Source organism: Grammomys surdaster, unplaced genomic scaffold, assembly GCF_004785775.1.
Source record: "Grammomys surdaster isolate TR1022 unplaced genomic scaffold, NIH_TR_1.0 354, whole genome shotgun sequence".
Lineage (NCBI taxonomy): Eukaryota > Metazoa > Chordata > Mammalia > Rodentia > Muridae > Grammomys > Grammomys surdaster.
This window is the reverse complement of record NW_021604773.1, coordinates 1,148,430-1,163,272: the sequence shown is the minus strand read 5'-3', so window position 1 is coordinate 1,163,272 and position 14,843 is coordinate 1,148,430. Positions and strand designations below refer to the sequence as shown.

The window sequence follows — 14,843 nt, the reverse complement described above, 5'->3', positions numbered from 1 at the left end:
TCTTCCCATCCCTCTCCCTCATCTCCGTATTCTCCATCTTCCCATCCCTCTCCCTCATCTCCGTATTCTCCATCTTCCCCAGCCCTCTCCCTCCATCTTAATCATAAGCATGGGAACCTTTTCGACTAAGCTCGTGGTGTCAGGATTTTTCCTTTGTCACGTCCTAACTCTAGTGCCTTGCCCTGGCCCATTCACTTCTGGTTAGGCATAGGGTGCATGGTTCCATTTCCCCACCATGTCTTATGGGTCAGACGGCCTTATTATTCACTGTGATCCTTGATTTTTGCCTGCTGGAGTGTGGACAGCACCTGCCCCCATCAGGTCCCGAAGAATTAAGGCATAAGGTTTATAGTGCCATGCCTAAGACTCACCCAGGTTCCAGTACTCTGTGACGGTGCTTCACAGTTGGAAGGGGAACAGTGGGATCATTGTGGCATCTTTCTCTGTTGACAAGAGCTGTGTCCTCTTTACCCCATCTTCCAGATGACAAGTGGATCCAGGCACATACCCCTTTAGATTTTCTCAGGTGTGTAAGTCCAGGGTTTCTGTGAATTGGGACAGGGACATAAAGAATCTCATTCTAATCTTGGCTGGCCTCAAACTCACGATGGTCCTCCTGCCTCAGCTTCCCAAGTGCTGATCTTACAGAGCTGAGCCATCATACTCAGTATCTCCCCTCAGCTTAGCCAGCTAGTTCTTTGGATGCTAGTTCCTCTTCTCTGGTGAGCTGGCTCTAAGGAGCATGTTTCCCTGCTACGGTCAGATGTTAAGCGCAGTCTCTGGAGGCAGTGTCAATGTTGAGTCTTGTCACAATCCATTTATAGTCCCCTGAGGCCACCAGCATCACCCTGACTCACCAGCTCTTCAGGGAGTTCACCCACAGGACGATCCCGTAGCTCCCAGCAGTCGTGCTGAACCTGAGGGGACATGTCTAGACTCGGCTCTCTGCAGTGCTGCAGCTCCCATGGCCGTTCATTTCCTGCGCATGTACTGGGGATACTTAGAAACTACTGGGGGTCATTGACCACTCCTACTTTAGTGAGCACAGAAATGTGCCCAGGCCAGCCCTTCTGTCCCTGCCACATATGATGTGGGCTTGAGTGAAATGTGCCCAGGCCAGCCCTTCTGTCCCTGCCACATATGATGTGGGCTTGAGTGGCTTGGGCAGCATGCTCAGTTCCAGTTTACATGTTCACTTAGTCCTGACAGGAAGGGGACTCCACAGCCCAGTGCTGTGTACGTCCCCACAGTACGGCCAGGTGGAGTGAGTATGTCCATCACGTGTGTTGAGATACATCAGCCCCTGGGAACATTGAAGACACCTCTTACCCTCCAACTTGCAGTCCTGCCAGTTTTTGAAGTCTTTTATTAATTTTTTATTTTGGTTTTTCGAGACAGGGTTTCTCTGTGTAGTCCTGGCTGTCCTGGAACTCACTCTGTAGACCAGGCTAGCCTTGAACTCTCAAACTCAGAAATCCACCTGCCTCTGCCTCCCAAGTGCTGGGATTAAAGGCCTGCACCACCACCGCCCGGCGTCTTTTATTAATTTTATTTCAACGTGTGTGGGTATTTTGCCTGTGAATTTGTATATCTGTACATCACTTACGTGCCTGGTGTCCGTCCTTAGAGGCCAGAGGAGGGTGTGATCCTCTGGACTTGGAGTCACAGGAAGTTTGAGCTATGTGGATTCTTAGAACTGAGCCTGGGGCCTCTGCAAGAGCAGCAAGTGCTCTTAACTGCTGAGCCATCTCTCCAACTCCAACCCTTATATTTAGGCACCACAGTGCGTATCAAGGGGTCTCGGGAATTTCTCTATCCCCTCCAACCCTTTGATCTACGGCTTGTAGTTTCAGGGGTAGGGTGGGATCCATGAGCCAGGACACCTACTCTTTATTTCTAAAATCTCAATTCTTGTTATTTTTGTATTATTAGTATGTCTGCTGCTCCAAGCAATGTCTAAGCAGGTTTCTCACCATAATCTCTTAGAAATGTCAAACATTTCTAAACAGGGGTAAATAGAGCAACTTTTTGTGGACTCCCCTAATGTGTGGGCTTTGGCAGAGGCTCCCTTGCCCCATCGCAGCTGTGATGTCATGGTGTATTTAGACCCTTTTCTTCTTGGCTTTGTTTGGTTTGTGCATGTATGTGGGTCGAGGCATGGGGGGAGGGTTGTATGTGCATGATGAGGGCACGCACCTGGCTTGTGAGTGGAAACCCAGCTCTCTCCAGGTCTCTCCTTCCACTATGTGGGTCCCGGGGATCAAACTCAGTTGTCAGGTTTGGTGGCAAGAGCCTTTCTTTTCCTACTGAGCCATCTTGCCAGTCTCTCCTCTTCATTTTCTTTACTCATCTTTTCTCTCTGTAAAGCTCAAGAAACCCTCAGACTCAAGGTCCTCCTGCCTCGGCCTTCCAGGTTTTAGGATTGTATGCACATGCCAGCGCACATCTTGTCTTATTTCCTTAATAACCCTAAGTACGGCTACCTTTCTTCTGTGTCTGTGCTCTTCCTCATTTGCTTGATGTTTTCAGTAGCATCTCTCAGACCTATAAGGGAGGGTGGGGATCCCAAATCTAGCAGAGCTTCTGAATTGATTTTGGGTTTGTGGCAGTTAAGTTCTGTTGAGCAGGGCAAGTCCACAACCCCATATGGCTTGCGCTAGAAACAAATCAGTTACTCCTCTGCAGTGTCCTTCCTGTCAGCACTGATGGCAGAGGCAGACACCCCAGATAAGGTGAGCAGATATTACATTCGCTGGTGGTCAGTCTGCCAGGCAAGCTGTTGCTGGGAAGTAACCCTGGCATGTCTGGGGTGTGTGCAGCCATCTGCAGTGTGCCATAGAAGTCTTAGTTTCTTTTCCTGTTGCTATAATACAATACAGTGACATAATGAAAGAGGGCTGGTCATGTTGGCACACAGTTTAAGAGTACAGGCCATGGCTGGGAAACCAGGGCAACAGCAGTATAAAGCACTGATCATATTGCCTCCATAATAAGGGAGCAGAAAGAGATGAATGTATGCAGCCGCTGCTGCTCAGCTCCTTTTCCTTAACACGGTCTAGGGTTCCAGCCAGGGAATGGTGCCACCCACAGTGGGCAGGTCTTCCCACCTCAGTTAATCAAGATAATCCTTCTACAGACATGCCCAGCTGCCCGTCTCCTGGGTGATTCTGGACTCTGTCCAGTTGACAGTAACTAACACTAACCATTGCACAGCCTGGTGTGTCCCTCTGCTCTGCACCTTTCTGAGCCAAAGCCTTTAGAGTGCACTGCAGTAAGGCTCCTTGGGAAGCTGACAATGGGGTCAAAGACTGCCTTAGTCCCAGGCCTTCTGCTCTCAGAGTGTTTTTTGTCTTCCCTCTGGCCCTTTCTTTCACGTTTGGTGACCAGAGGTCTTGGGGGTGCTGTCTGTTGTCCTTGTGTGACTTCCCCTGCTGCTATTGGAAGCTAAAAAGTTGGTCTCGGGCCAGCATCGGACCCTACACTCTTTGTGCTGCAATTTTAGCCATCTTCTAAAGCTTTGGCCAAGAGATTGAGCAGTTCACATTTTCTTAGTAGAATATAGAATTGGTGCCTTTAGTCAGAGCACAGCACAGCTGTATCCCTGTACAGTGGGCGACCACGTGGCCACCCAGAAGTCATAGCTCTTACTTTTCCCTCTTACCTTGTTCCTTCCCCTACCACATTTCTGTGAGTGACGGCCATCCTAGCAAATCCTGCTTGTAACACTAGTGCTGACGATGTAGCAGAGCACATGGTTTTCCCCATCACTCTCAGCACTCAGCACAGACTCCTGCTCACCAAGACTGTATCCAGATTTCTCCCACCAGTAACCAGACCCTCCAGTCTGCGTAGCACCATCTGTACATTGCTCTGATTCAAATCAGTTCTGACTGAAGTCAGTGAAGAGCAGCCAATACTCTTAACTGCTGAGCCGTGTCTTAAGCTCCTGATCATGATGTTTAAATGGAGACACAGCCCCAAGTCACCCCCACACCACCCCCGACACTTTTGAAAACCATTCATTGATTATCATGTGTGTGAGTATGTATGTATGTGCCATGGTACTTGTGCAGAACCTGCCACCTCCACAGTGATGTGTGTTCAGAGTTCCAAATTTGTTTTGACCTTGCCTCTGACCCACTAGGTGTGAATCAGGGCTCCCACAGTCTGTTCTTCGGGTTTCATTAGTTTGTTGAGTGACTCACAGAACCCACAAGGGTCCTTACCAGCCTGTTACACAGTCTACAGATGAAAAGCTGCAGAGGGAAGGTGCATGGGCATGAGAACTGCCCTCCATCAACCTCCATGGGTTCTACTGCCTAGGTCCTAGACTCTAGGAACTCCTAGAGACCTGCCTTTGCCTCAGAGTCTTTACAGAGACTTCATTACGTAGGGATAGACACTGAGTTAAACCACTAGCCATTGTTTAACCCTGAGGAGCCAGTTCCTGGGAGGCAGAAGTTAATGGAGCAATCAGCTGTATTTGAAGACCTGCCTCCTAAGGATGTGGCAGGAGCTAGCATGTCTGTCTTCCTCCCAGACACACACACTCGAGGAGCTTGGGTTCGCAAGGTTTATCTAGGAGAGGATGCCACATGTAGGATGGGGTCTTCATCATTCAGGGTGTGTGCCGTCATCTTTCTTCTGGCCAGAGCATCTTCACAGTGAACCTTGACTCTTCTGGACCTGCAGTGCCCACGTTCTTTAGATGGTGCATGACTGCAGTGTAATCTAACGCTCCCTGTGCTGTGTACTGCTGAGACACAGGACTAGGGAGAAGGAGTGGCTCACATTCTGATGTCACCCAAAGGTTAGCAGGTGCTCTGGGCTCTGAATCTGAAGAGATTATTTAGCAGTCACCCCTTAGCCACTGCTAATTGAGTTTAGAATGTGGGGCAAAGGGAGGGGAAACAACTCCTCAAAGGACAGTTGCCAAAGCAGGAAGATCCTAAGATCCAGGAGCACCACAGCACCGTGGGAAACGTCATTGCCCAGTCTCTTCCCCAATCCCTGGGAGCCAGGTCCCCTTCCTGCCCCTGCACAGCTGAAGCCCGTAACTAATCCCTTTGTCTGTACACCAGCCATTGAAGATGAATACAGCGGGCCCAAGCTTGAGGATGGCAAAGTGACAATCACCTTCATGAAAGACCTCATGCAGTGGTACAAGGATCAGAAGAAATTGCACCGGAAGTGCGCCTACCAGGTAACACACCCTCCTGTGCCACATACACCTGGGACCTGGGAATGGGCCTGCCACTGCCAGCCCTCCTAGGACAGGGTGTTGTGCTGGGCACCGTGCTGAGAGCTAAAGTGACCTCATCTAATACCGCAGCACCGGGGGCGGTGGGCAGTACTTAGAAGACTTCCCAAGCTCAGAAGGGAGACCTTGGGAAGGCGTAGGAGAGAGGAATTCTTGAAGAGTGTGGCTGGCTTAAGATGGGGACAAGAGTAAGAGAGGACGTGCATGGTCAGGACAGCTCTCAGATAATTCAAGTCATTTCTGTGACAGCTAGCCACTCGTGTTGCCCCTCCTGTGATGAGGTCAGCCTGACAGTGGTCACTGCCTTCCCCTGCCTTAACCCAAACAGGAGCCACTTTCCTGCCACCAGCCTGAGCAGCCACAACCCCACTGCCCCACAGAGGCGCTGCTTGTCACCCTGTGGTGTGATTCCTTTAGGATTTTTGTACTGTGGCTCTTGGGTGGATTTGGTTTTCTTTGTGAGTGCAGTGCTGGCTGTCTGGCTTGTTCCAGTCCATAGAGCAGCAAGAGTTCTTTGCAACTTCCTTGCCTGACCAGAGTGGCTGCCCCCTGGGTTTTTATGACACTTCATCTCCTCCCCAAGTTTTTTTTTTTTTTTTTTTTTTTAATGGTTAAACCTATAAGGAAGTTGAAAGATAAGCAGTTAACAGCCACATGCTTTTCACAGGTGTGGGGACTCCATTCCTTGCTTTTCCATGAACATTTGAGAATTAATTGTAACCATAATAACATGTATCCTAAAACAAGGACATCCCCTCATGTACACACCTGCAGATGCCAGGGGAGGGCAGAACGACAGGGTCTTACTCAACTGGAAGGCAGGCACTTGTCTCCGTGATGGGACACTATTGAGTATTAACTGTTGTAGACAGCCCAAAGGCTGTCCATAAAATCTAAAACTCAGATTAAACACACTTGACTTTTCTCAAGGTTATGTTTAGTGTGAGCAAGTTGTATCAACAGATGTCCTGGTGTTTTCATTTCTCCTGAAGTCCCCAAATGTGTTTAAGGTGATTGAGGGGGTTGTTGGGACACGGTCTTACTATCCCAGGCTGTGCAGGGCATGATGGTGTGCACCTTTGATCCCAGCACTTCAAGGCCAGCCTGGTCTACATAGAGAGGTCTAGACCAGCCAGAGATACATTGTGAATGGACCCTGTCTGAAAAGTCAAAAGACCAAAACCTGGGTAAGGCTGGTTTCGAACTCTTAAGCTCAAGGTGATTCTCCTGCCTCAGTCCCTGGAGTAGCTGGGTACCACTATGTTAGCTAAAATGTGATTTTTTTTAAACATGTATTTATTTATTTTATGTACATGAATACACTGTCTCTGTCTTCAGACACATCAGAAGAGGGCATTGGATCCCATTACAGATGGTTGTGAGTCACCATGTGGTTGCTGGGAATTGAACTCAGGACCTCTGGAAGAGCAGTCAGTGCTCTTAACCACTGAGCTGTCTCTCCAGCCCCCAAAAGCTTATATTTTCAGGACCTTTATCACTATGGCATTTACATGTGTGCAGGCTAGCTCTTTATATGTATGTATGTATGTATGTATGTATGTATTTATGTATGTATGTATGTATCCACTCCTGTACACACCTGCAGATGCCAGGAGAGGGCAGACGACAGGGTCTTACTCAACTGGAAGGTCACCATTCATTTGGGCTGGCTAGCCCACAAGCTCTGGAGACCTGCCTGTTTCTGCTCCCTCAATGCTGGAACTGCAGGCCCACACACCAAAGTGCTGAGGATTTGAACTCAGATCCTTGCCAAGCAAGTGCTCTTACCCACTAAGCCATCCTTGGCTCTAGGCTGGTTCTTTTTATAAGCTTTCCTATACTGTAATACCACAGTTTTGTTTCCTAATGTTGGCAATTTAAAAGATGAACCATAACCCCTTATGAAATCATGGTGATGTTTAGATTGTTTGCCTGTGTGTATATTTGTACACTGCATGTGTGCAGTGCCTGTGGAGGGCAGAAAGCGGCACCGAGTCCTTTGGGACTGAAGATGTAGAAGGTTGTGAAGTACCACATGGATGCTAGAAATCAAACCCTGGTCTTCTGGAAGAGCAGCCAATGCTCTTAACTGCTGAGCCATGTATTAAGCCCCTGATCATGATGTTTAAATGACACATAGGCCAGATCAGATCACCACTTGAGGGCCACCTCTCTTCCTGTCCCTGGGTAGCATCCAGTAGCTCCTGGGTAGCTGAGGCTTTCTGTGGGCCTCTGAAGGGTAGCAGCTTGGACTCCCGCCTTAGGCAGCCGTACTTACAGCCTGCCCTGTCTTCCAGATCCTAGTACAGGTGAAAGAAGTCCTCTGCAAGCTGAGCACGCTGGTGGAGACGACACTGAAAGAGGTGCGCCTTGGGCTGTGGGTGCATGTGGTCAAGGCAGGGTGAGCAGTCAGGCGGGAGGTCTCCTCAGCTCAGGACCTCAGAAACCCACCTGCGCACGCAACCTTCCCCCATCTCTGTACCTGACATCCCTCCCACTTGTCTGCCTTCCTCATTGCTGTGTCCCCTATCGTTGTGTCTTGCATGGATTTTCTTGGTCTGTTGTGACCTCTCACCCCTCATTCCCCTCTGCCCCCTCCCCACATCTCTCTCTGGGCCCCTCCCTCTCCGGTGGCCTCTTTTCTTTCAGACAGAGAAGATTACAGTGTGCGGGGACACCCATGGCCAGTTCTATGACCTCCTCAACATATTTGAGCTCAACGGTTTACCCTCAGAGACCAACCCCTATGTATCCTCAGTGCTACCCCATGTGGACAGGTTTGGCCCCGCCGGGGAAGAACACAGGAACCTCATCTTACTGATAGCACAGTCGCCTGTAGGTGCAGGCCCTGCTTCTCTCTCACTGCTACAAGGTGCCACACAGGCAGCACTTACCCTGCACACCTGTCCACCCAGCCTTCCACTCCAGCAGGCCAGCTCTCCTGCTTTCTTTCCTTCATCTGTACTGTGGGGTGAGAGGGTCTTCCTCACAGGGTTGTTGGGAGTCATGTTATTTTGCCTCTGGGTGTTTGCTTTATTTTGTTTGGGGCTCTCCTGCTGGTCTTGAATGTCCAGCTTCCCTTCTTCCTCATGCTAGGATTGTAGGCATGGGCCACCACACCCAGTTGATGCAATGCTGGGCATGAAACCCAAGGCTTTGTTGTGTTCAGCATCCCCTCCACCCACTGAGCTGCATCCCCAGCCTCTACTCATGAGTTTGACATGTAGTTTCTGATGCTTAGACTCTGTGTAGAGTTCCTAGGCTGTATACTTTTGGGAGGTAGGGTCTGTCCCCTGTAGTTTGAGAACTGTTCTTGGGGAACAGCTGGCTGCTTCTGCCATTGGCTTCCCCAAGACAGGTGAGGTTGGGTCCTTGGGGCCATCCTCGGGAGCTTCAGTTCAAAGGCAGGCCAGGGGTACACCCCCTTTGGAGGTACTGACAGGAGCCTTGGAGCCAAGGGGACAGGACTGACTGCCTTCCTGGCCCATCTACCACCTGAACCAGTTTCCTTAACATGAAAGATATTTAATGGCGACTTTGTGGACCGAGGCTCCTTCTCTGTCGAAGTCATCCTCACCCTCTTTGGCTTTAAGCTGCTGTATCCAGACCATTTTCATCTACTTCGAGGTAAGGAGGGTTTCGCTTTCCCCTGGGCTTCTGTCTCCATCTGTAAAGCGTAGAGTAGTATAGCCATGCACTTCGTGAATTCGGCAAGCTTTACACGGGGCCACCATGTAAGGCTGAACAGGTCGTGCACTACCCCAGCGGCATCACAAAAGGTGCAGCACTTGCCATAGGCAGCTCAGTGTGGGCATTCACTGTACCCTTTGCTGGAAGGTGCCAGACAAAAGATTCAAGGACGAAAGGTGCCTTTTTCTAGTTCACGCACAGCAGTGTGAACAGCCCCCTGGGGACACTAATCTAGCACAAGTTCCAGCTGAGTAGCAAGCTGGGCACTCATTATCAAGGGTCAGTGCCAGCTGGCCATCATTGAGTAATGCCATCTGTCCCCACGTCTGTACCTGAGATTACCAGGTAGGTAGATAATAAACTGGAAGCTGAGGGTCCTCTCCTGTCCCTCTGTTACGGCCAGGCAACCACGAGACAGACAACATGAACCAGATCTATGGGTTCGAGGGCGAGGTGAAGGCCAAGTACACAGCCCAGATGTACGAGCTCTTCAGCGAGGTGTTCGAGTGGCTTCCGCTGGCACAGTGCATCAATGGCAAAGTGCTGGTGAGGAGTCTCGGGCCTCTCACACCATGCAGGCGACAGGCTGCTGTGGGGGAGGGGGCAAGAGGGAGCGCCTTCCCTCACAGGCACGTGCTCCCCTAGATCATGCATGGAGGCCTGTTCAGTGAAGATGGTGTCACTCTGGATGACATCCGGAAGATTGAGCGGAATCGGCAGCCCCCAGACTCAGGTGAGTGGGCCCAGGCACAGAGAGGAGTGCCTGGACCCACACAGACCTTACGTGGACTTCCCACCTGCAGCCTGAATGCGTGGGACTGTGTTGGCTGGGGAACATCAGAGTCTTTGACACACACTTGTCACTCATTCATTGACTTCCCTCACCCCAGAATGAGGAATTGAGGCACCTGTTAAAGTCCCACCGACTGTGTCATTGAGGACATGAATGATGTGGGTGAAGTGGACTCTGTGGGGCGGTGACATTTGAGCTGCACTAGAGAAGCAGTGGTGTGGCCAGTACAGGGGAACAGCAAGGGTGGAGTGACTAGAGCTGGCCTTCAGAGGTTTCTGCTAGACATAAGACCCGAGGCCATGTCCTGAGAACTACAGACCTTGGTAGGAACATGGAGTTTGCTGTTGGCAGTGGGGAGCCACAGAAGGCTTTGGACAAGAAGAGGGCCTGCTCTAAATTGGAGTGGTAAAAGTTCCATCCAGCAGCGGGCTTATAATGGATGGAATGAGAGATACAGGAAAACTGGGTCCAGCTCAACACACCCCTGTGAGACCTCACTATTCCCAACAAGCTGTATGTGGGGTGGGCACCTGTCTGATGACGCTTGGGAGACAGGTGAGTCTCTGACACTTTTCCCTTCTCCCGTAGGTCCCATGTGTGACCTGCTGTGGTCAGATCCCCAGCCACAGGTGAGCTGGGTGTCTGGCTGTAGATTTGGACTGAGATGAGGTAGAGCCGGGCCCTCATTTACCCAGAGTCTCCTGTTCCCTTGCTCCTAACAGAATGGGCGCTCCGTCAGCAAGCGTGGCGTGAGTTGCCAGTTTGGACCCGATGTCACCAAGGCCTTCCTGGAGGAGAATCAACTGGACTACATCATCCGCAGCCATGAAGTCAAAGCTGAGGGCTACGAAGTGGCCCATGGTGGCCTCTGTGTCACCGTCTTCTCTGCCCCCAACTATTGGTGCGTCTACCCCTCTCACTCTGCCCAAGCCACAGGGTTTATTCTGTGTGAATCACGGATGTATGGCTTTTGAGACAGGGGTCTTACTCTAGTCCAGTCTGGTGTCAGATTAACAGCGTGTTTGTTGTCTCGGCCTCCCTAGTAGTGGGATCGCAGGCATGAGCTACTGTGGCAGGTTTGGGCTTTAACCTTTATGGTGGGAAACTTCCACCACAGGAAGGACTCCTAAGAGTGGATACTGGGTATTATGATGAACACCTGTGGGCCTTCTGCTGCTCCCCAACCCCAGGTGATAGGTCTTCCCTTGGAACAAGGCCTTTTCATCCAAGTCTCCTCTCTCCTCTCAGTATCTGTAGAGGAAACCAGGACTCGGGGCTGCATGGGCTTTTGTTCCTGGATAGGCTGTGACCTGACGGTGTCATGTCACTCTGTCCCTCTAGTGCTAGGGAAGTATAGATCAAGTTTCTAGGCTTTCCCACTGCCTCTTCCTGCCCCTGCTTCCCTCACCTTTCCGTGGCTTTCCTCCAGCCCTTCAATGTGGTTTCTTTGGCACCACCATCTCTCCATGGCAAATGTGCCTCCCTCTTCTCTCCTCTGCATCCCTTTCCTGTCTCAGACCTCTCTCCCTCCCTCTGTTTCCCATCTTTTCATAATCTCCAGCCCTAACCACACAAGCCCCTCTGCTCCTGTCCCTACAGTGACCAGATGGGAAACAAAGCCTCCTACATCCACCTCCAGGGCTCCGACCTGCGGCCCCAGTTCCACCAATTCACAGCAGTGGTGAGTGACCTAGGACAGAGCACTGCCTGGAACCCACTGGGAGGGTGCTGTGTATGGGCACGTCCTTGACTGTCCCTCTCTTTCTGCCCCTGCTGCAGCCTCACCCCAATGTCAAGCCCATGGCATACGCCAACACGCTGCTGCAGCTAGGGATGATGTGAGGCTGTCTACAGCAGTAAACCAGGGCCTGCCCAGCTGGATGGCCCCGCCTTCGGCCTGCTGCCCCGCCCCAGGGCAACGTTGGACCCCCTTTTACTTTGTAAAGTTTGTATTTATTCCCCTTTAGGTTGCAGAGGGGGTGGGGGCAGCGTGGGGCAGCAGACCACAGGCTCCTGGTCAGAGGAAGGAGGAGTTGAGACTGGGGGTAGGGCACAGCCTGGGCATTTGGAGGAAGGCCAACTTTGGCAGGGGTGAGGCTGAGAGGAGGTCTTGCCCCCTCACCTGCATGGCTCCTCCCCTGGTAAAGCAATAGGACCCTGCCATAGGAAGACCCCAAAAGAGGGTCATCAGGGAGGCCTCCTCCTGGTAGGCTCAGGATGGGGCAAGGCTGGGGCCCACCCCCCAGCTATTTTATGTTCTGTAATTAAATATGTTAAAATAAAATAAAGTCATTATTGTAAGTCAAACCTTGTCTCAAACCCACATCAGCATGTGTCCACCATGTGCGGGCCCCTCCACGGTGGGTACAGTTTGGTTCTGGATGCCTCACAGTGATGTGGGCATCTCAGGGGACAAGAGTGACCACAGAAGCATCCTCCAACCCCTGAGACCTGTGCAGGCTGTGGTCTGACCCCAGACCCCTTCAGAAGCCTCTGCTCTTAGCTGAGCTTTGCAAGGAAACAGCGTAGTGGGTGGAGCACAGGGAGCCTTCTGAACCCTCATCTCCCTGCAGGGTTGCAAAGCCAACACACTCAGTGCTCTGGGCTCCCGGAGCTGTTCTCAGCAGAGGCAGTGCCCAGCAACTGTTCTGTGTGCCGTGTGCTGGTGGGACAAGCAAGGATTGGGCTGCCAGGGGAGTTATTCTGCCTGAGAAGCTGCTATTTCTCTGGCCTGGGAGTTCTCTGTTGCTCTTGCAGGTTGAGAGGCCCTGGAGCCTTCAGTTCAGTAGTGCTTGAGGGATTTAAGAATCCTATAACAGAGAATGTGGCCAGTGGGTGTTGGAGTGTTTATTTCCAAGCTGGAGGGTGGATTATACTCAACCCCTCAGAAAATTCCATAGTCCCTAGTGCTCTGTGTAAATCCCTAGCAACCTGTAGGACTGCCCGCGTCTGTAGCAGGTGCTTTTCTCCACACTGTGCCGGGCATCTGACAGAAGCAGCTCCAGGGGTGGTTGCTAGTCACAGTTGAGAACAGCACTCTGTTGTCCAGTCGCTCTGGGTTAAGACTGCAGGAGCTTTCATGGCCAGCTCCTCACATGGCAGAGGGTAGCAAACAGCAGATCTCAACAGGGCCAGCTAGTGACGGTCAAGGCCCTTAGTGCAGTGCATCCTCCAGCTAAGTCACACGCTTAAAACTTTACTCTCAAAGTCCAAGTTGGATCCCTTGCAAAAATCAGAGAGCTGACTCCATAAAGTTGCCCTCTGACCTCACACAAGCTGTGGTAGACATGCCCCACCCCCAGTAACAACATACATCTTTTTTTTAGTTGGGCTATGAAGTCTCTCTGTTTGTTCAAACCATGAGTTTCCCATGATTTACTGCCTTTAACATCTTTCCTAATATAGAAACTGCGTGCTGTGTCGGCATCCTCTCAAGGCACAGGACAGGGCATATGTCACACAGTAGGGGCGGTGTAGTCCAACAGTGGCCATCTGTACATGCCAAAGAGCCTGAGAAGAGGGCCTCAACTGTGTGGGCTAGTGAGTCTCAGTGGGTAAAGGTGTTTGCTTGCACCAAGACTAATAGCATGAGTTTGGTCCCTGGTAGGGAGGGAGGACCATTCCCATCCCCTCTCTTACATGCTCAATTGTCCTCCACCCCCACCTCCACACACTTTTTAAAAATGAAGATAGGCAATGTGTTCCTCTGAAAAAGCTTACTGTTTTATATCTGGATGGGCCACCTGCTGCCAGGGTCTTCAATCCTTAATTGATCTTCCCTGAAAACCATCACGTGCCCAGCAAAGAAGTCCCAGACAATTTGAAGAGGAGCCAGGGATGTGGCTCAACCATAAAGCACTGACCCAGAATTCACCAGTAAGGGACTGAGAGGACAGCAAAGTCCAGTGCCAAAGAATGGTTAAGAAATAAGTCTCCAAACCAGACCTGTAAACAATGCAGTAGGAATTCTACCTGCAGACTCCCCTCCCTCCCTCTGCCTTTCCCACAATCAACTCTGTGAGTAGAGCATAGTGTGGGGTGAAGTCCACCTAAGTGAAAGAGCAGGTTCAGAATGGGGATGCGGGTGGGAGTGTGGGGGACACGCACTTTAAGAAGTAGAAGCAGGAAAATCAGAAGTTAAAGGTCATTCTCAGCTACAGGACCCTACAAAGCAAAAGTTGGGAAGGTGCCACTCAAGCCTGGGACTCCAGGTCTGGCTCACTATCGCCCCCTACTGTTGCTGACGGAGTAAAACATTTCTAGATTGAAGCCAAGTTGTAGGGAATGGACTTGGCTCTACCCATCCATGTACAGTAGTTAAATGTGCCAGGGTCCCCTGGTTACTCAGGCAGAGAAATGGTTCCTTCCCGGCATGTGACAAGGGCCTAGAATGACTTACGAGAGGAATGAAGGTGCTGGGGACAGAAGGTGACCTGCATCCCTAAGTCCCTGCCAGACTAGAATCTACCACCAGGTGGTGTTCCAGGACCACAGCTAAAACCCACTAGCGCTGGATGGCACTTACTTAGGGCACAAGTGAGCAGGGTGGAATAGTGTATCCAGACCCATCCACCTTTGAGATGGGTGTAACAGTTTATACCTGTTACAAAACCCACAGACACTAATGTTTCTATCTCACTAGTGATGTTCTACTCTGCTTAAAGCCCTACCCCAGCCACACAGGGTAGCATGTAACCCAGGCTGCTCAGAAATCTCCCGTGTAGCAGAGGATGACTTAGAACTCTTGGTCCTACTACATCTACCTCCACAGTGCTCGTGTTTCAGGCATGCACCACTAAGCCTGGATTTGGGGTAGCAATTGAACCCAGGGCTTTCTGCAAGATAGCAACAACCTGGCTACATCCTAATCCTAGATTTTTCCAGATGGGGAAATTGGCTCAGAGAGGGTGGATGACTCGCCAAGAGTCACACAGCCCTGATATAGGAACCCAGTTTCTTGACTCATCGGATGATGACCCCTCTTGCTGCTCCCAAGCTTGAGATAGCGAAAGGTGGTTGTGGGGAATAAGGGCCAGAAAGCTGTCAGATGAGTGGTGGGGTGAGCGCAGATGGTTCCTGCCTGGTCTTGAAGTGGTCTCT

The 14,843-nt window shown here is 51.0% G+C and overlaps 1 protein-coding gene across 1 annotated transcript in view; it reads left to right on the top strand.

Annotated features, from left to right (window-relative positions):
- Window positions 1-12,050, top strand: part of Ppp5c (protein phosphatase 5 catalytic subunit) — a 25,484-nt gene extending 13,434 nt beyond the window's left edge. Inside the window, exons 4-13 of the mRNA XM_028779514.1 lie at window positions 5,082-5,203; window positions 7,558-7,623; window positions 7,910-8,008; window positions 8,782-8,887; window positions 9,354-9,496; window positions 9,596-9,683; window positions 10,332-10,372; window positions 10,466-10,644; window positions 11,343-11,424; window positions 11,523-12,050. Coding sequence (XP_028635347.1) covers window positions 5,082-5,203; window positions 7,558-7,623; window positions 7,910-8,008; window positions 8,782-8,887; window positions 9,354-9,496; window positions 9,596-9,683; window positions 10,332-10,372; window positions 10,466-10,644; window positions 11,343-11,424; window positions 11,523-11,585 — 989 coding nt within the window. The 3' untranslated portion in view covers window positions 11,586-12,050. The remainder of the gene's footprint in view (window positions 1-5,081; window positions 5,204-7,557; window positions 7,624-7,909; window positions 8,009-8,781; window positions 8,888-9,353; window positions 9,497-9,595; window positions 9,684-10,331; window positions 10,373-10,465; window positions 10,645-11,342; window positions 11,425-11,522) is intronic.
- Window positions 12,051-14,843: the final 2,793 nt, after the last annotated feature.